Genomic DNA, 21,019 nt, shown 5'->3' with positions numbered 1-21,019 from the left:
CGAAATTTTTTTAACAAATCGACAAGAAGTTGTCGATTTGTTAAAAAAATTCAGCCTATCAACGTCGAAATTTTTGAAAAATCGATAACAATTTGTCGAAATTTAACGGTTTTTTTTTTCCTAATTTGTTGAAATTGTTACATGTGTATTTATTTATATTATTTTCACTACTTGCAGTGGAACCTCGTCTACCACTGACCATTTTCGTTAACTGTTTCATTTTTTATTGTTTTGTTTTTCCATTTCTTGAAATTGTTCCCAATGATTAACTAAAGCCCAAGTTAATATTTTAGGCTCAAAATTAAATGAATTTATTATATAAATAGTTCAATTAGAAATACAGGTATATCAATTAATTATTCTTTTATACTGCAGAATATTTTGCTTACATTCTCTCCATATTTTTCTCTCGGGTCTGGACACACATAAGCATTAGCGGTAGGGATGACAATTTGACCCGCTTCAATATAATGGATTCCCGCCCCGCCTCGAAATATGGGGTGGGATTAGGGATTGAAAAAAAAAATGACAGGGTGCGGGGATGGGGACGGGTTTGTAGGTACCCGGCCCGTATCTAATTGTTCCATTCCCTACTATCCACCGAGAAATATTATCAACTTTTAACTTGGATCAACTTCTTAATACCCAATCTGCCTTATTCTACAGGTCGACATATTCTGTCCCACTTGACCTAATGATATCGCGCAGCTCCATAAGAACATTGCCATAAGATGCTCAATCCTATTAAGGACTGATTTTGGAACATATGAACCGGCAAGTGTGTAAATTGGTACGCTAGACAAGACTGATTTAATCAAGGTAATTTTCCCGCCAAATGAAAGTAATCGAGCTTTCAAACCATCAAGTTTCATACGGATCTTATTCACTAGAAATTCATAATTATTCGCCTTGTTACGACCCACCAATACCGGAATGCCGAAATAAAGGATCAGACGAATTTTTCCTAACGAGATCTCTTTCTTTAAGTTGCTAGTTAACATTTGTTGAGCCAGAATGAAAAGCATTAGATATAATGGGTCCCACTGCTGAACCCCTCGATACGATCGAAAATGACCACAATCTCCCCATTAATACGAAATCCATAGCCAATGCTGCAAATATTTTGATATATTAGATCACAAGCCTGGTGAGAAAATCCAAATGCTTTCATGGCTCGAAATAAAAACCTCCATTCCAAGCGATCGTAAGCTTTAGCCATATCCAATTTAATCACCATATTGCCTCCGTCCGAAGCTCTGCATATTTCCCATAATCTCTTGAGCAAGCACTATATATATGGACGCATAGATTCAAGGCAGGAAAATACAGCAGTATATATGGTTACGGTTTGAATTCGTCTTTCAGACCTTCCTATGAATAATCAAGCGGATTATCATAGACCTTCCAAACTATATATTTGGTCCTTATTGCAATATATCTATATTTTTCATGCTTACATAAATAGAAGAAGAAAAAAAAAAGATTTTTCCGTTCACTTCAAATTAAACTGCTCGAGTAAACTGTGTAGGGTCCATATATCGGAATAAATAGTAGAGTTTCTACCACATATTCTTATTGAATGTATAAATAGTAGAGTTTCTACCACATATTCTCAAATTTGTGAAAGCATCTAACAATTAACACAAGCATAATTTCAGTTCCATACACTTTGGAACATATGTCCCCACTTAATTCTAAACTACACAAAATAAAACATGTCTTTAAAGTTGAATTAATGTGGGCTCAAAATGAAATAAAACCGAACCACCTAATCTAGAAAGAATAAAAAATGTTGCTCCAATCCAGCATCCTTGTAACTAACTATACATACACATATATATAGATGATGATGAAGATTTATGAGAATGAACTAGAAGTGCATGACCATTGGTGCAAACCTAAGCAGGCGGTCCAAAGCATTGACAGTGAATTTCCTGGCGAACAAGTAGCAAACATTTGTGGGATTCCCGTTGTAGAGACACTGCTTCCCTGTTCTCATCCGGTACAACATGTCCGGGGATATATCCGTCCTTATAAATTTCAGAGGGTGGGGCCCACCTCTTGACCAGTCAACCCAAGTCAAAGTCCTGTTCGCATTCTTTGTCGGGAATTTCTTGGTGATCATGGTTGGCAAATAGTGCTCGTCGGAGTAGCATGCGGGTTTGCAATACTTTTTAAAAACAGAGTAGTAAATGCGATCGGCTATTACTTCAACGGCCAATTCTCTATCCATCTCGAACCACTGCGCCCCTTTACGCCAGTCCTCCAAAGTCACGTAAGGCATCATGTGGCTGTCGTATCTGCCTCGGCCCACCGGGCCCAGCAAATCGTACGACTCCACAAACGAGGTGGTTGATTCCATAAGGTAATTGTATATGGTTTTGAAGTTGAAAAGTGGGATGCATGCCTCTGATAACAGGACGAATCTTTGGTTTGATACATCCAGTAATGCGTTTGCTAATAGACGCCGTTCTGCTTCTATCATACTGAATTCCCCCCATGCTACCTCCTGCATATTATCGTCGAATAATTCTTATGTTGTTTTTTTTATTATCTAAAATCCCATTGATCCATAGAAAAATGCAAACAATGTAGAGCATACTAATAAAAATTATAGATTTATTCTTTTAGAAAATTGAAATAATATATACTTCATCATATCGATCCTTTTCCTGCCTGCCCTATTGAAATGGAACATTATGTTTTTATGTTTTTGTTGTATAGAGAATCTTAATGAAGAGCATCAATACCTATTTTTCCCATTTGGACTTGTTGTAAAGAAGAAAAGAATTCGTAAAAAGTTGGACAGCTATATATGCAATATCTAGAGTGGAGTCAAAGAAATGTGCATCAAAAAGTTGCACATTAATTCCCATTAATCTTGTATCAAAAAAAACCCATCTTTTGTAACGAAACGACCAACAGAATCTAGACATGTATATAATTAATCAAACAAACAAGTATACGAGGTACGATCTTAGTCTAAATTTATATATAATTAGTCTTAAGTAAAGAGTTGACTTGGAACTTACGAGGTCAAGTGAGATATATATTGATATTACAAATCTATAATAACTAGCTTAGTACTAGGAGTATTAAACTAAACAACCGACACATTGTAATTAATTAGAGCTCATTCCGGGGCGTCCACAAGTTTTTTTTTTAATTAATGGTAATTAATCTGAATTAATTCCATTGGCATAACTATGAACAACTAATTAGACACTTGAAATTCCAACGTCCAGATTCATAGATCACAACTAATTAATTACACCTTTATTTCAAGAATTCAAAATTTTAAATAAAATTCGAAAAAAGATATATAAATTAAGGTGCATGTAAATAATGTTTATTATTGAAGGAGAATGAAAAAAAGAGAGAGAGAGGATACCTTGCTGGGAATTCGGCGGCCATAAAAAACAGAATCGGGAGGGACGGTAGCATTATAGGAAGGCTGAGAATGAACATAAATGGAAAACAAGCCTTGATGACCTCTGAAGAATAGCTCCCAAAGAGGAGCCATTGGCAAATCCCTTTTGGCTAGAAACATGAATGCTACTTTTGGTGTACGTCTGAATGGATATTCCCTAACCTTTGGTTTCATTGATGCTCTCCATATCAATTCCTCCTCCTTCATATCATGCATCACATTTGGTGTCGTCAAATACTCCTCCAATCCTCCCCCACGAACCGGCGGCGGTGGCGGTGGCGGTTGTATGATTGTGGCTGGCGGTGGTGGTGGTGGTGGATGAACGAGATGTGGTCGTGCTAGAATATTACTGGTGGTGGAGGAGGAGAATTGCTTGAGTTGTAGATTTGAAGGGATGTCTTTGAGATAGAAACTAAGTGTAATACCAATGACTAAACCCGAACCGAAAAAGAGGAAATATACAACCAGGTTTTGAAGATAGGCTTGTGATGTGTGAAGCATGGCGGATTGTATTAGCTGCTGATGATGCTCTTCCTGCTGATGATGATGCATATGTTCTTTCTTCATTTTTTTACAACTATTATTTTTTCAAACCAAATTTATTATATTTATAAACAAGTGGTCAATTTAATTATTGTATTAATTAATCAACTTTGTGTGTGTGTGTGTGTGTGCAGAGAAATTAAAGCAATTTAAAGACTATTGTAAGGCACAAGAAGCTTCAGGCTGTTATCCTTCAAGATTCCAGAATTCAAATAAGGGAGGAACCCCTTTTTGTTTTGTTGTTTTTTTTTTTTGGTTTTGTTTTGTTTTTTCAATCAAACATGGGATACCAAGGATCATTCATTATATAAGCGTTGACGTAATTAATTACCTGCAGTTGCATAAATTATTTATTTATTAATAGATGAACTAATAATATATATATATATATATATATATATATTCATATATATATATATATATATGAATAGAAGTAAATATTTCCTTTGGACTATCATATGACCATATATAAATAAATAAATAAATAAATAAAGTAAGAAACATTACCAATATGTATTGTGTTCATTGAAATCCACTGCAAGTGTGTGTGATTTCATGGAGGAATGATGAAATAAGTTTGATGGAGAAACAAAGTATCAAAGAGGGATTTGAAATGGGAATTAACAAGATAAATGATAAGAGGAAGGAAAAGAGAGAGGGAGACAAAAAGATTAGTTATGTTGGTGCCAAGTGGATTTCAAACGTCCAAACCTTTGCTTTCCCTCCTTATTTTCAGGAACACTAAATGTCATTTCTATTGTGCCTGTCTTTTTTTTTTTTCTTTTTTCTTTTTTTTTTTAATAATTTTATTGTTAATTAGAAAACAAAAATCACCTCTAAAATTTGTTTCACTTATTCAAAAAACAAACTAACTAATGAAAGTATAAATTTGAGCTCATTTCTATTTACAATGAGTACATATCAAAATTAAATAATTAAATTTGAGTTCATTTCTATTTTGTAAATTTTTATTATAATATATATAATTTATAACACCAAAATAATGTGAATACAAAAATTAAATAATTTTTTTAACAAAATGAGCTTGATGAGCTCTTGAAATTCGACTTGTGCTCGAGCTTAATCTCGCCAAATTTGTCAAACTCGACTCGTTCACACGCCTATGGACAACACATTCCTTTTAGAAATGAGCATTAAAATCATCTTCCCCAAATTATTATGTACTTAATACTTAATTATGTCGACAAAATAAAATTGTGAAAGTGTAGTTACTCGTAAGGGTGACCTAGTTGGTGGAGCAAGACATCATGAAGTCAAATGATCTTAGTTCGAATTTCACTTGCAAAGGCTTTATAGATGAAGATTGTCACACAGAGTTTATGCCTAGTGTAATTTACATCTCTCATATGGCCGGTTTAAATGTTATTGCAATAACAGTAGAAGTTTACACATTGCACCTATTTTAGCTTGTACTATTCCATTGGTTCCAAAATAAATGTCATTTTGGGTTGTCAGCACATAATAGAAAAAATAATAAGCATGCGTGGATTTTGGAAAAAAAAAACATACAGTGTGACAAAAATACACATGTCATTAAAATTCCTTGTGTGATGCGTGCCTTGTATCCAATGTTCATTGTGAAAAAATCATTTGTAAGTTCCTTGTCAATATAATTAACCGTCAGTTTTCAAGTAATTCACATGTTCAGTGCTAATTCTCAACGTCAAAATGGGAAGTTCGTTCCGAGTTAGCTGCCAATTTTTGAAAGTTCATGTTCTTCTTTTGTTAAAATACTCTATTTTCAAAAGTCCATGCCAATTTTCATAAGTTAAATACCTATTCTTTGGTTTGTATGTTTTTTATTTTTATTTTATTTGTTAAGTTCACTGTTATACTTATATTTTATTTTTAAAATACTCAATGTTTACAAATTCATGGTCATGTTATCTAATTTGCAATACTAATTCTTAGCCAATTTTCACAAGTTTAGAGTCATTTTTTGTCATATTTGTTGTGGTTAATTGTCATCAACGTTTTCTACATAAGTTACACTTGGAAATCAGTAATGAAGAAAACAAAAGGCTAACAACAGCCAATGAACATCTCATAACCGAAATAATGAAAAACAAAAACGAATTATAAAACATATAATTATACAATGTCGATACAAAAGAAGGCATTAAATGACCTCAAAAGTCAAAACACAAAGAAATGATAAAGAATACTTGGACGGATCTGAATTTTCTCTACGCCTAAAAAACATATTTGAAATTTTATAAATTTCCAATGTCAAAATTTCGAGGCCAAAATGATATATCGAATAACCCAAATTCGATATAGCTCATTGTTTTGCTTCACAAAGAGCTTTAGAGATGAAGTTAAATGTAAAATGGAAAATACATATTTTAATGAAGTTGTACGAAATAAAATTACTTTGTAAATGATATATATTTTTTGGCGGCGGTTATATGCAAACCCATTTTTTTATTAGTTCAAGACCACATAAATGAGTTTATTAGTTCAAGTCCGTAAATTAATTTAATTTTATTACATCAAGACCAAAGATGACAAATATACCCTTATCCACAAATAATACTCAAATACAAATAAATCTTATTTTTAATTTGTTCAAGACCAAAAAAAAAAAAAAAAAAAAAAAAAACAAAACAAAACAAAAAAGAAATATCACGACTGCCAACCAGCGAGACTTTCACTGCACCAGCGATGACCAGCGACCCACCCACCGCACCACCACCAACAAGTAAATCCATTTTACTAAACTTTTGTTTGTAAATTCGAAAACATTAATCGAGCATCGATGTCCTTTTTACTAAATTTTTATTTGTAAATTCGAAAACATTAATCGAACATCGATTCTTGATAAATATGTATGAATGCACATTAATCTATGCTTATTTCTTGTTGGGTTGCAATGATTTGGCCGATTTTGGAAAAAAAATGAGATTGAAATTTGTTTTTTTATTTTTTTTCGTTGGTTTCCAAAATAGGTTTATCCAGACCGATTTTGTACACGAAAATCGGCGTCATAATACCGATTTTTGTTAACCAAATCGGCGACACAACGTCGACTTTACAAGTCAAAATCGGCGTTCTAATGTCGATTATTGAGTACAAAATCGGTTTTCGAATACCGATATTTTTTGAATTTTTTTTTAAATAATACATTATATATTTGGTTAATTGATATTTTTTAAATATTTGAAACGAAAAATGTTTATCACCATTCGGTGGCGTCTACCACTGCTTTAACCCAATCGAGTAGAGCTGTCCGTATCTCAAATATTTATTCGTGAGATAATTCATTTGAATAATCCTTCATCAATCCCCTAGGTTGATGCACGCAACTATGAGAAAACGGTCTTAAAAAAACACAGATAATAAAATCGGTATTTAAAAACCGATTTTTGTAGTACAAGTCGGCATGACAATACCGATAATACAAAAACAAATCGATGTTGTCATGCCGATTTTTACTACAAAAATCGGTTTTTAAGTACCGATTTTTATTAAAATAATCGGAATGTGGTTATCGACTTTAGTAACAAAAATCGGTATTTGCAGACCGATTTTTGGTATCGTCGAATTTTTTTCCCAACAAAAAAAAAAAAAACGACCCAAAAGCAAAAATAAACGGTTTAAAACATATTTCATTGTGTTCTCCACCATCGTAAACCACCATATCATTGTTTTCTGGTTCCATCGTGAATGTTTGGTATGTATTTGATAATTTTGGTGTGTAGAATTTCTTTGTGGGTTTGTGAAGAAGAATGAGAAGAAGAAAGAGAGTTTTAAGTCGTGAAATAAGGAAGAGGGGTTTCTGGATTTATGTATTTTATTTGGTCTTGCACAAAGGAATTAATTTTTTTTTTTAATGTTTTGTGTTTTTTATTTGATTTTAAGTTTTATTAAGGGTAAATTAGTATTTTTATGTTGGAGGTCTTGAACTAATAAAAAAATGGGCTTGCATATAACCGCCGCCAGATTTTTTTTATGAGAAAAATTTGAAAATGATTATTAATAAGGAAAAATATGTTTATACCCTTGTCCCCTATTTAATGTTATTTTGCTAGGCTATATTAGGGATTAGCTATTTATTGTTGCTGAAATGCTAATTGTAGCGGGATTTTTACTGAAATTGGCTTATTTGCAGCGGTACCTTTTTCATTTAATTTTTTTTTCTTTTCAATTTCTCTCTCCTATTCCAAACATTCTCTAGGAGAGAGAAATTGAAAAGAAAAAAAAATTAAATGAAAAAGGTACCGCTGCAAATAAGTCAATTTCAGTAAAAGTCCCGCCGCAAATAGCAAAACCCTTATTGTTGTTTAGAAGATTGTTGTTGAAAAAGAAAAAGGAAATTAAAAGCGGAGAGAAGAAACGGGGGTTTGTTTGGCGTGACTGACGGCTCTAACAAATAGACAAACAGCTCGACTTCCTCTCTCTCTCTCTCTCTCTAGTCTCTACCCCCAATTCTCTTCGCTTTCTCTTTGTTGTTTCCAATAGGCGGCTCGGAGATCTGGCTCACTCCACAATTCTCAGCTTGGTAATCAAACTTCAAACCCTTCCCCCCTTTCTCCATCCTTCCCTCCATTTTTTCTTTCTCCCCCACCTTATTCTATCTCTCTCTCTCTCTCTCTCACACACACACACACACACACACGAACACAATTGCTAATTTCTACTAAGATCCACTCCGATGTTGAATTTGTTTCCCTTTTTTTCTTTTTCCCGTTCCCATTTTCAATTATTTAATCACAGTTTTATCTAAAACCCAAAAGTAAACTTCACCTTGGATTTCACGCTCTTGATCTGACCCGCTGCTTATGAATTTTCTGGTACAAATCTCTCTCTCTCTCTCTCTCTCTATAAATGTGAAATTGAACGCTGAATCTGATTTTATTGTTGTTGTTTGAATTGACATATGGGTTTAATTAAAATAGACAGCAAGTGATCATGGAATAGCTGCAGCTGGCAATGTGATGGATTGGGGTGTCACCACTACATATAATAATAACCAGCAGTCCCTAAAAGGTTTTCATTTTCTTTATTTATTTGTTTTTAAATGGGGCTTTTTGTGTTGATTGCTTGCCTTTTCTTATTGCCGCCCCTTCTAAAGTTCCGTTTGTTCTGTAGAATTTATCATCTCTCTTATTATTTGCTCCTCTGTATTGTTCTTATTCCGGTTGCGATTGTTCTATTTTTCGGTTAAGATTATTAAACCAAGTCTGGTACCCGGGGTACTGTTACTCCAATTAGGTTACATCCAGTGCTGTTAAAATAGTGATTTCACGTTAATCTCTTCTCTTCAAGACTATACTGTATTGGTGATCACTCATCACGACTATATATCCTTGTTTTTTCCTTCTTTAAGTCCTAGTCTTTTAACGGATGACAAGAATGCTGATCAAATTTTACATTTCCGTGTCCTTGTGATTTTGCTTGGAAAAGCAAACGTTCCTTACTAATTCATGCGTAGACACACATACATATATATATATATATATATATATATATATATATATATATATATATATATATATATATATATATATATATATGTGTGTGTGTGTGTGTGTGGTGTAGTTTAAAAAGTTTAGCAACAAAAATCAAGTGAACATGCAGCAGTTGTACATTTTTAATCATAGTGACTGCATGCAGATTTTATATGATTTTTCCACTTATTTTTTAACGAAAGAGATATTGTTGTGGAAACACATCTTGTGATATCGGAAAAAAATCATTCTATCAAAGATCGAACGTATTAATTTTGCAACCAAACACCCTATAAATGTTGCACTTTAATTTTTCTCGTCAATGATGATATTATTTTCTGTTTATTATTTGTAGCTGATACGGATCCCAAGTCTGTGAACGTAATGAATACAACAATCATCCCACAGAGTGATCCAATTGATATCGGCTTGGGTTCTATGGAGAAGGGAAATAGTGTTAAACCAAGGAAAAAGACAATGACTTCTGTTTATCTCAAATATTTTGAAACAGCGCTTGATGGCAAGAGTAGAAGGTGCAAATTCTGTGGACAAAGCTATTCTATGGCCACTGCAACTGGTTATTTTCTCAACTGAAATTTTCTCCTATTTATTTATTTTCCCTTTCCCCTCGAGTAGTTAACTATATGTGCATACTGCATCTGGAGTATCTCACTGTTCGACACATGTAGATGGCGAGAAATAGTCTGTTGTTCATTCGGATGTTGGTTCTAGTTCACATGCAGGGTTCGCTTATACTTTGTCTATGACCTAATTGAACAGCCACATAAACTGTGTTTCCAATCGAGCATTTTTTTCAGGAAACAAGTTTCTGTTAGAAATTTTACCGGAAATTTGACTAGTTACTGACATATTTGGTGAAGGTAATTTGGGGAGGCATCTGAGCAATCGACATCCAGGATATGAGAAGATGGGGGAGTCTTCAAACAGTCATGCTCCACAGCCTGTCACAGTTGCTAAGAAACCTCAAACTCTTGTTAAGGTTCCTACGATGGAACTCGATCACTTGAACTGGTTGCTCATTAAGTGGCTTCTTGTAGCTTCTCTTCCCACTTCTACTTTGGCTGAAAAATGGCTGACTAATGCATTTAAGTTCCTCAATCCTTCAACTGAGCTTTGGAGTGGAGAAAAGTTCCAAACAGTGCTGCGTGAAGTCTTCAAAAGCATGCAGGAATCAGTGAGGTTGATTGTTGAGCAAGTTTCTTCCAAGGTTTCTGTCACTCTTGATTTTTGGACTTCTTACGAACAAATACTGTACATGAGTGTTACATGCCAGTGGATTGACGAAAGCTGGTCCTTTCAGAAAATTCTTCTTGATATTTCTCACATTCCGAGCCCTTGTGGGGGTTCTGAAATCTATTATGTTTTATTGAAAGTCCTAAGGTTGTACAATCTCGAGACTAAAATACTCTGTATTACCCATGATAATAGTCCAAATGCCTTGCATGCATGTCATACGTTGAAAGGTGATATGGATAGTCAGAAACTGGATGGATTTTGCTATATCCCATGTGCTGCTCATACTCTGAATTCAATCATAAACGATGGGTTAAGAACTACAAAATCAGTGATTTTGAAGATCAGGGAGTTTGTGCTGGAACTGAATTCGTCATCAGAAATCTCTGAAGATTTTGTTCAATTTACCGCAGCATATCAAGAAGGAAATTGGAATTTCCCGCTTGATGCTTCAGCTCGGTGGAGTGGGAGCTACCAGATGCTTGATATTGCACGCAAGGTATGTGCACTCACCCCTGCCATGTCAATTTAAACAAATGTTAATATCCATCAAACTTTAAATGTATTATGAAGGACTTGATTCTAATGTTCTTTGCCTTTTGAAATGTTTGACTTTAGTCTTATGTTTAAATTATTTTTTTACTTATTTAAAAGTAGTTCTAAGTTTTAAAGCAAGCCCCCATGATGTCTTTTATGAGGTCGATACTACTGGCTATCCCAGAATTGAGCTACTGATCAGGGTTGTAGAATTTGCGGATATGGACTTCAGTAATTATTAATTAATCTTGAAATCTTTTAGGAATTCCTGTGTGTAAATATCAAATGTTGATTCGGCAGATTATCAATTGATCATGAACAAGAAGTTGCTTCATTTGACTGGTGTGGTAGCCCTTTTTACGTATGACGTGTTTTCATACCTGCAAGTTGATTTTATACATCGCACTCGAAAATGTTGAACATGTAATACTTTATCATGAATGTATAGTATATTAGAGCAGTGTCTACATATGGATTTTACTGAATGTTAACGAAAATAACAATTCCGAAGTGTAAGAGTGAGAGATTCTATGTTACAGCAGTAGCGTTTTTAATTATTCATATTTGATTAACGATGTATTTCTTTTGCAGGCTGGTAAATCTATGGAAACGGTTATCAGGAAGTATGACGAACAACTGGGTAGTCGCTTGCTGCTCAACTCTGCCGAGAAAAACGTCGTTAATATTATGCATAAATATCTGGAGCCCTTCTATAAGACCATTAACAACATATGTAAAAACAAAGTGCTCACAATTGGAATGCTTCTCTTCTTCATGGATCATATTTCCGACACAATATTGGCGTGCAAAGACTCAAGGCAAACCCCAGATTGGCTTAAAAGTGCGGCCGAAGAAATGTATATCAAAGCCCAAAATTACAGTGAACAGGTTTGCAATGCATTCACATACATGACTGCAATTCTTGATCCGCGGATTAAAGTCGAACTCATTCCTGAGTATCTTAACTTAGAAAGCAATTTGGAGGAGTCGAGAAATCATTTCATTAGAAATTACTCGACATGCTATTTTTCATCAATCAGTAATTCATACAGCAATCAAGTGCCGGAAGATGGAGGAACTGCTTCGTTTGCAGAGGAAATTGCACGTAAGAAACGAAGGGCAAGCATTAGTTCTGCTACAGACGAGCTTACACAATATTTATCTGAAGCGCCAGTGCCTATGCCGACAGATGTTCTTGATTGGTGGAAAGTTAACAGCTCAAGATATCCACGCTTGTCTTTGATGGCTCGTGATTTCTTAGCAGTGCAATCAACTGCTGTATTGCCTGAAGACATATTCAGTACAAAGGGTGATGAAATTGATAGACAGAGATTCTCTACACCACAATACGAAACACAAGCTTTGCATTGTGTAAAATCATGGATGCAAAATGGAATCAAGCTCAAGTACAAAACCACAGAGATTGACTATGAAAGGATGATGGAATTGGCCGCAGCAGAGAGTAGCAGTAGAAGTTTTGAGAGGAAGCCAAAATCATGACTCGAAAATTGATGTGACAATTGACAAAGGAGATCCGTAATTTAGGCGAATTCTGTTTCTTACGCTGATATATGTACTTATAGATGCCATCAGATGTGAATGTAAAATTAGTTGTTGTATCTTTTGGTGGATCATCATCGGCATCAGCATCAGCATGTTTTAAAGGTAAATTGTATGTAAGGTGAATTGCATGCGCCATGCCGGTATAGATTAACATAGCTTTTTTATAATCTCTGTTTACTTTTATTGACAATTAATCACACTGGTTTTCCGTGTATTGGAGTTTGGAGTGTTGGGGTAAACATATAGTAATCAGATAGCAACCATTGAACCAGACGTCTTTATTATTATTATTATTATTATTATTATTAGTATTATTATTATTATAATATATTTACAATAATTGATTGACAGAGATTTATTACTTGTCAAACCCAACTTGTGAGAGAGGCAGCGCAAACATTGAATTACTCTGCTATGTATTTCAACATAGCAACCCCTCATATTAAATGCAATTCTTATCATAATTAATTGCAATTCCAACATATCATCATCAATAATCATCATCGCCCTGGAAAAGTTGAATAGTTTCAAGTTTGAACAGCAACACTAATAAATGGCAAGGATATAAAATCCAACAAGGCCTGGGAATTGAATATTAGAATTCCGGATTTTGTTGAAATGGATGATGAAACTGGTAATTGTGTGTTATGTGAAAGGTCTGGTGGTTTGTGTACTAATTCTTCAGCTGATCAGTCGTCGTTACCAACGTGCCTCTGCCCTCATACTTATGGAGGACCATCTTCTTATCACTTTGTATGCCCTAATGCTAATACTAATACTAATCCAGGTTTGTTTCTTTCTTTCCTCCCTCGTCAACTATCAGTTTATATGAATCATCTTCTTTAATTTATCTTTCATTATTTATATATGCTGCTGCATACCCATTTGATCATATATTATATATATCGACTTGTTGTTCCTTCAACTATGCGACTTTATAAAAAAAGTAACTTAATTAGCTTGTGATCATAGATCATAGTATAAGTCTATAGGATGAATACTGGAACAAGCTAAGATTGATTACATAACTAAGTCAATTAGTGTGAGTTTGATTAGATTATTGATGAACAAGTATCTTCATATTCGAGAATACTATCTATATTTTGACCAAGTCAAACGTGGAAGGAAGTTTGTCTATTACTATCTTTAACTCAAGAAAACTGAAAAGTGATTAGGGTATAATATATTGATTGACCCTAATGAGAGGCTTTTTTCTCTCATCTCCATGAACTTAGATTCAAGTGTTTTTTCCTCTTTTGAGTATAAGCTCACTTCTTCAATATGTATTACAAGTGAAGGCAACTCTATCCCGCAAGTGATGGGCTAGCAGTTGCAGTAAGTCAGTATGTGTTAATTGGTCTAGGTTTAAATCTCTTTGCCAACGATTGCTAGGTCGAGTTTGTCACATATGGTTAGTCTAGTGTGATATACGTCTCTTGTATGATTTGCAAGCTATTATATAAGAGTGAAACTTTATCTAATCCACCTATATGGTTGGTTGAGTGGGTTCCTTCGTTGTGGAAAAAAAGAAGTAAAGCCAACTCTAATATTTATGACAAAATTATCAAAAATCCTTTAAGCCCAATTCATAATTGTAAACTCTAATTTAACTTCAATTTCACAAACTTTGACCCTGAATTCGATGTAGATTTTTTTTGTTTTCTTCTTTATTTTTATTTTTTTTGAATTTTTTTCCGTCGCTCGTCTCTGTTATTGACTTTTTTTTTGAAGTTTCTTTTTTGTTTGTAATTTTTTTTCTACCGCTGATCGCCAATCTCTAGAGTTGATATTTTTTTTATTAGAATTTTGTCTTTTGAAAAAAATATTTTAGAAGCTTTTTTTTTTTTTTAATATTAACCTTTAGTTAATATTAATGCGTAATACATTAATATTAATTTTCTTATTTTTGAATACTAATGTATTAGACATTAATATAGTAACATTACTGTGTTAGACAGTAATATTAACTATATTACTATGTAACATAGTAATATATTGTGTTTATCGAGAAAGAGAAAAAAACGTTCAGAAGAAAAAAAATCAGAAAAAAGAAAACGAAAAGTCAGCATCGATAAACCGGTGGTGGCGGAAAATATTCAAAAAAAAAAATCGAAAAGAAAATTGAACTTCAAATACCAACGGTCAACCATGGTGAAGGGGACAAACATCAATTTTTTAAAATAAATAAAATAAAAAATAAATTAAAATAAATAAAAATAATAAAAAAGTCAATGTCGGTAACCGACGGTATCAGTCAAAATCGGGGTCAAAATTGGATTAAGAGACAAATTTGGTTAGATGGTGGAAATTGAGGTTAAATTAGGCGGGGCTGGGCATGGGTTCGCTCGGGTAATTATCGGGCATTTACCTACCCAACCCAATCTACCGATTTTGTCGAATATTGAAAAACATTATCGATTGAACCATTGTGGGTCAGATAATAGTTAGCAACTGACTTTGTTGGATAAAAAATGGGTCGATTGGTTGTTGTGGCCATATAATAATTGATTTTTTTTTACAATAATAAAATGTTATTCGATCAATCTTTTTATGAAAAGTTCTTTTCAAAAGATATTCAAAATTTTGTGAAACCTTGTGTTCCAAAAATATTAACCTAAAAATTAAGAATCCTTTTTTACTTAATTTCTACAATAAATAAATATATAAAGAAGAATAGGAAATAAAAATTATAAAATAAAATTGGTAAATTTTTATTTTGATTTTTTGACTTCTTTTACATGTTATTTTAACTTTTAAAAATAAGAATTACAGTTAAATATTTAAAAAAGTTTTTATTGTTAAAAAGGTCGGTTGGTCGGGTAATTATCGGCCAACTGACTTTTGAGCAAACTGAAAACTACTGACCGACTCATTTATACATGGGTCGGACGAAAAATTATCGACCTGTCTATATGAATCGGTTAATTATCGGTTATCGGCCATGAAAAATGGATCAAAGATAGGTTGATTGGCCGATAAACCCGATCCGTACCCAAACCTAAATTAGGGTCTAAGTGATGAAATTGAAGTGTATTAGAATTTGACGGATATTTTTGTATTGTATAGACCATTAGGCCTTATATGTCCTTTTATGTAAACGGGTTTATGGGTAGACTTCTTTGTTAATAAGTAAGCCACAATGAGTTTATCTATAAATGCCCCTTCGTCTTATTATTAAAAGTATTTTGGTATGGTACGGCATCACCATGGTAATTATTTTAACCATTATTTTGGTTATAACTCTCCGACCAAAATAGTTTTATAAAACGGTAATGTACCGTTACCGTTTAGTTCGTAGAAACAATTTTGTATATAACTGTAGAAAAACAAAATTCACCCGTACTAATATGAACTCCGTAGAATTTATTTCGAGACTCAATATCTTATGTAGAAGTAAGATCGAAACATCCACAAAACAAGGAATCAAAGGAGTGGAACCGCGACTCTTTGTTTATAAAAAAACAAAAGATTTGGTATGTGAAGACGTCACGATTAATTGTGAAAATAGATTGATAAGTCGGGTTGAACGCACGGAATACTCCGATACGTTTGAAAAATTCTTAAGACACTAGAGAGAATAATCTTAATATTTTATTCAAAATTCGTCCATCAAAATAAAGAATATTGACAACCTATTTATAAATCCTAAAAAAAACTCATTTTTTCCAAGAAAAATGACTCTAAATGTAGAAGAAAAATGGGCTATACATTAAGATATGTTTTTGTTTGTTTGTTGTGTGTGTGCGTAATAATACACCATTGTGACATGTATTCTGACGTCATTTTAGTTATATGAGATTTTTGGGCGGTACCACTAGCAACCGCAACTTGAAAACTTGCACTCCATTCAAATTTGAGACAATTAATCAATAGCTGTCCCACATTAATAATAATATATATTTATAAAAGTATGGTCTTATTTTGACTCTTAGACCATCAACATTATATATTTATAAATTAATTAATATGCCGTACTCTTCTTCTTTCATCACTATATGTAAATTGTAATAATCCAATAACTGGAATATATCTATACACTTTACTACAAGTTATCGTCCCTCTTCATATATGTTGCTTCAAGTTTTAAATAATTCCCAAAGTTCCCCAAGTAATGAAACCAAAAAAAAAAAAGAAACTCGTTTCATTTTCATTCTTATTATCAAACCATATATCATATTCATTCTTATTCTCTCTCTCTCTACCTTGCATCAATATTAATAATAATCTCGTCCAGTTAATTACTGGAAAGTAAAAATTATGCCTCTTCCTATGCTCACCATCCTATTCCTGTTCATTTCTTTGCTATCAATAATATTACCATCCACAAGTTCTAAAACTACTTGTCTGCCCCACAACTACTCATGTAATCAATTAAATATAAGGCATCCCTTCTGGATCGACGGTCTACTACAAAATCAGTCGTCCAATTGTCGATCTACGGGATTCAACGTCACCTGTCATCAAAACAAGCCATTGATCAACATCAACGGCGATGATTTCATCATTCGAGACATATTTTACAAAAACAATTCGCTTTTATTAGCTAAATCCATTGTTTTCGATGCTGGAATCCGGTGCCCGACTCCTCAGCGTAACTTTACAGTGGACGGGACTCCATTTAGTTACGGACCTGCCACATCAGATCTATTCTTCTTCTACAACTGCGCTTCTCCTTACGATAGAGAGACGTACGCCGTTGATTGTGCCAGCAATGCAAGCAGTCACTCTTTTGCCGTTTTTCATGTCGAACTTCTCAAGCACTGGAACTATTCCATCGCTTCTTGCCGGTGGGGCCCGGTCAATGCTCCTATAGAGGATGACGGTCTCGATAAGCTTTTGAGAATGAACTACACCACAATTCTCAAGAAGGGATTTGTTCTACAATGGCAATTAGGAACAAACAATTGCAGAACTAACTGTAGCGGTAGGCCGCGTATTTTGTCAATCAACCTCTCTGTTAAATTATTTCAGAAATCATTCCTCATTATATATCTCTTCATATCACCATTTTGTTTTGGTTTTCACATCGATCATTAATTAAAGGACAATTAGTGAATTGAATGCACAACATTTCCTCATTAACTAATTTTTCAGGTGATCATTAATTATAACTTATGGAGTTAGAAAAATCTCTTTATAACCCTTTTTTGTCCTCGGTTAAATGTATCACAGGCAGTGGATTAAATTTGGGGCTCAAGATTGGAATAGGTACTGTAACCCCCATATAGCAATATCAATTTATCTTTTGCTACACAATTATTTTCGTTTACTTAATTAATATCCGGCGCTCTATGATTGAGAAATTTGTTACAATTAATAAATAATTATGTTTTGCAGGAGTAGGAGCAGCTGCAGTTGGCGCCTTTGTAATGTTCATAGTTTTCATGGTGTATCATCGCAGGTACAAAAAACGATATGCGAGTTCATCTCTAGTAGTATCCCATATTGGATCTTCTTCTTCTACTTCTTCTTCATGTTTAACAAAAGATCTCAAAAAAGCTGGAATCCGTATCTTCGAGTACAGTGAGCTAGAAGAAGCCACAGACAATTTCAACCCCAAAAGGGAACTTGGAGATGGCGGTTATGGTGCCGTATACAAAGCCAAACTCCCAGACGGGCGCGTTGTGGCTGTCAAAAGATTATACGAAAACCACTACAGAAGAGTCGAGCAGTTCACGAATGAAGTCGAAATACTCACACGCTTGAAGCATCAAAACCTCGTTACACTTTACGGATGCACATCTCGCTATTCTAGGGAGCTTCTACTTGTGTACGAATACATCCCTAATGGAACATTGGCCGATCACCTTCACGGGCCCCGCTCAAATCTTTCTTGGAATAACCGTTTGAATATCGCAATTGAAACCGCAAGTTCTTTGGCCTACCTTCATGCATCCGACGTAATCCACAGAGACATCAAGTCTACTAATATTCTATTGGACAACAATTTTACTGCCAAGGTTGCGGATTTCGGTCTATCACGTCTTTTCCCAGCTGATGTAACTCATGTTTCGACGGGCCCACAAGGTACTCCGGGGTACGTGGACCCGGAGTACAATGAGTTCTATCAGCTTACAGAAAAGAGTGATGTTTATAGTTTTGGAGTGGTGTTGATGGAGCTTATATCATCGAAGCCGGCAATTGATATTACTAGGAAACGTCACGAAATAAATTTGTCGACGATGGCTATAAACAAGATACAAAACAATGAATTGGATGAACTTGTGGATAAAGAAGTTGGGTTTGGTTCATATAAAAAGGTAACAAAAATGATGATTGCTGTGGCGGAGTTGGGATTTCAGTGCTTACAGAGTGGGAGGGATATGAGACCAAATATGGATCATGTTTTGAATTGTTTAGAGGAAATCAAGAACAAGGATTATAGCATAATAGATGATGATGTATTCATGGATATTATTATTCCACCTCCTTAATTATGTTCAACACTAATTCAAAATGGTTGCTACTCAATCCCTAGACTACTTACTAGCTATTTTTCAACAACTGATCATTTTTCATATTTATGCCCCTCTTGAATTACCAAATCCTATATTTTCACCAAATCTCTCACTGTTCCACTAATTTACCATTTTGTTCACCAAATCCTATTTTTCCTATCAAATATAGAAGTGAAAACAAGATTTGGTGTCACTAAAACCATTTTATAATTAACAAATAAATGTTATTATATTAAGTTATTTGATGTGATTACCAGCCTATAAAAATATTTATAGTAAATATATTACTGTTAATTAATGAATTAGTGTTCAAAAGATAAATACATTTATTATTATTATTATTATTATTATTATTATTATTATTATTATTATTATTATTATTATTATTATTATTATTATTATTTGTGTTGTAATGTTTTTATGCAATAATTTATGAAATTATTGTTTTTGTGTGGTTTTATTATATGTATAATAATTTCAATTGATTTTCATTCATGTTTCAATAATTTTTTGAAATTTATCATAATTTTGAAATTATATAATCAATAAAATTATTATTTAACATGTGATATATAATCAAGATTTTGAAAATAAAATATAACAATTAACATTAAATACATAAATTTGTGACATATTTGGTGAAATGCCGTAGGAGACGAAACCAAATCATATTCTCTATAAATAGCAAAATAGTAAAAGTTTATTATTTTCGCATAGAATTTGATGGAATTGGTGGGAGACCAAATACACTATTTGTTTTTTTTTTTTTTTTTTTTTGAGTAAATTCAAGTCTATTACAAGGGGAAGTAGGGATGGGGGGACTCGAACCCTAGACCTTTACCCTATTGGTAAAGGCTAGGTACCAACTCTCCTAATGAGGGTCGGTAATACACTATTTCTTCTTAAATAGTGAAATTGTAGAATAGTGTGCTACCGGCAGAAGAAAAATCCACTCTTTCACCACGAAAATAGGATTTAGTGAAAATGGAGGCAATAGTTTTGAAAAAGAAAATCTACAAGTGGAAACCTAATTCTAATTCAATTCCAAAAAGTTGTAATCGGAAATTTTTGAAATCAAAATTTCGATAACTTAAATGAAAAAACAATTATTCCAAAATAAATAAAATCGGATCATAATTGATGGAATTTTAGAGTGCGTTGGATGGAGGGATTTGAAGGGGGATTTGATTTGGGGAAGGGATTTAAAAGGACTCCAATTTGAAGCTATTTGAAATTATTCACCACTATTGCTCCAAAATCAACTAAAAAGGAGGTGTAGGAATTTGAAATCCATCTCTAAATCCCACAATCCAAACAAGTCCAAGGGATTTGTTATTATGGATTTGAAATTCCTCCAACAAATCCCTCCATCCAACACTTAAGTTTCTAATTCTTTACTGATATATAATATAAAATAACATAATGGTATTGATATTATTAGTGTACTTTTCATAAGTAAATTGAAAATTTTCGAAGGAATTTTTAAAATTAGAATCCGATAAAAAATCAAACTCTAATATGCATTAGAATTCCAATCCAAAAGTCAAAACAATCTGGAAAAATCAAAACTTTCAGAATTCGAAACGAAAAATATTTTTGAACAAACGATTTTTTATAAAAATGAAATCAAAGGAATTTGAAAATTTCATTCCAGTTTTCACCCTTAGTTGCAAGGAAAGCCGAACAAACATTCATGTTTGATAGTTACAACTCATCAAAAATGTTAGGACCCCTGAAGAATTCATGTTTCCTTATTAGTTTTA

At 33.4% G+C, this 21,019-nt stretch overlaps 3 protein-coding genes across 7 annotated transcripts; 2 read left to right on the top strand and 1 right to left on the bottom strand.

Moving 5' to 3' along the window:
- Positions 1–1,617: 1,617 nt before the first annotated feature.
- On the bottom strand, positions 1,618–4,655 carry LOC105953549 (glycosyltransferase BC10). Its single transcript, XM_012977223.2, has 3 exons — positions 4,481–4,655; positions 3,392–4,304; positions 1,618–2,509 (listed from the first exon to the last, which is right to left on the bottom strand). The coding sequence occupies exons 2-3, from the start codon at positions 3,995–3,997 to the stop codon at positions 1,871–1,873; spliced, it is 1,245 nt and encodes a 414-aa protein (XP_012832677.1). The 5' UTR covers positions 3,998–4,304; positions 4,481–4,655; the 3' UTR covers positions 1,618–1,870.
- A 3,614-nt stretch (positions 4,656–8,269) lies between these two features.
- Positions 8,270–13,069, top strand: LOC105953551 (BED zinc finger and hAT dimerization domain-containing protein). 2 transcript variants are annotated; one of them, XM_088816855.1, is made up of 6 exons: positions 8,281–8,495; positions 8,711–8,787; positions 8,893–8,983; positions 9,800–10,021; positions 10,326–11,197; positions 11,827–13,069. In XM_088816855.1, exons 2-6 carry the CDS (start codon positions 8,776–8,778, stop codon positions 12,733–12,735), a joined length of 2,106 nt encoding a protein of 701 aa, XP_088672981.1. In that variant the 5' UTR covers positions 8,281–8,495; positions 8,711–8,775; the 3' UTR covers positions 12,736–13,069. The 2 variants fall into 2 exon arrangements, with proteins under 2 accessions (XP_012832679.2, XP_088672981.1); XM_012977225.2 differs by having other exon boundaries at positions 8,270–8,787.
- A 177-nt stretch (positions 13,070–13,246) lies between these two features.
- Positions 13,247–19,269, top strand: LOC105953552 (LEAF RUST 10 DISEASE-RESISTANCE LOCUS RECEPTOR-LIKE PROTEIN KINASE-like 1.1). 4 transcript variants are annotated; one of them, XM_088816854.1, is made up of 4 exons: positions 13,282–13,585; positions 17,971–18,006; positions 18,136–18,199; positions 18,323–19,269. In XM_088816854.1, exons 1-4 carry the CDS (start codon positions 13,417–13,419, stop codon positions 19,230–19,232), a joined length of 1,179 nt encoding a protein of 392 aa, XP_088672980.1. In that variant the 5' UTR covers positions 13,282–13,416; the 3' UTR covers positions 19,233–19,269. The 4 variants fall into 4 exon arrangements, with proteins under 4 accessions (XP_012832683.1, XP_088672980.1, XP_012832682.2 ...); XM_012977228.2 differs by lacking the exon at positions 13,282–13,585 and adding an exon at positions 16,770–17,722; XM_012977229.2 differs by having other exon boundaries at positions 13,247–13,585; positions 18,136–19,269.
- Positions 19,270–21,019: the final 1,750 nt, after the last annotated feature.

The sequence above is a fragment of the Erythranthe guttata genome, chromosome 4 (genome assembly GCF_056151865.1).
Source record: "Erythranthe guttata isolate IM_541 chromosome 4, IM_541, whole genome shotgun sequence".
NCBI classification, from domain to species: domain Eukaryota; kingdom Viridiplantae; phylum Streptophyta; class Magnoliopsida; order Lamiales; family Phrymaceae; genus Erythranthe; species Erythranthe guttata.
Note: the sequence above shows the minus strand (reverse complement) of the source record. Positions and strands in the feature narration are given on the sequence as shown.

Coding starts and splice junctions, on each gene's coding strand:
- LOC105953549 (XM_012977223.2), bottom strand. CDS start 3,997: ATGAAGAAAGAACATATGCATCATCATCAGCAGGAAGAGCATCATCAG. Junction 2,510..3,391: donor GCCGCCGAATTCCCAGCAAG/GTATCCTCTCTC, acceptor GATAATATGCAG/GAGGTAGCATGGGGGGAATT.
- LOC105953551 (XM_012977225.2), top strand. Junction 8,984..9,799: donor TAACCAGCAGTCCCTAAAAG/GTTTTCATTTTC, acceptor TATTATTTGTAG/CTGATACGGATCCCAAGTCT. Junction 11,198..11,826: donor TGCTTGATATTGCACGCAAG/GTATGTGCACTC, acceptor TTTCTTTTGCAG/GCTGGTAAATCTATGGAAAC.
- LOC105953552 (XM_012977227.2), top strand. CDS start 17,056: ATGCCTCTTCCTATGCTCACCATCCTATTCCTGTTCATTTCTTTGCTA. Junction 17,723..17,970: donor TTGCAGAACTAACTGTAGCG/GTAGGCCGCGTA, acceptor AATGTATCACAG/GCAGTGGATTAAATTTGGGG. Junction 18,007..18,135: donor GGGGCTCAAGATTGGAATAG/GTACTGTAACCC, acceptor TATGTTTTGCAG/GAGTAGGAGCAGCTGCAGTT.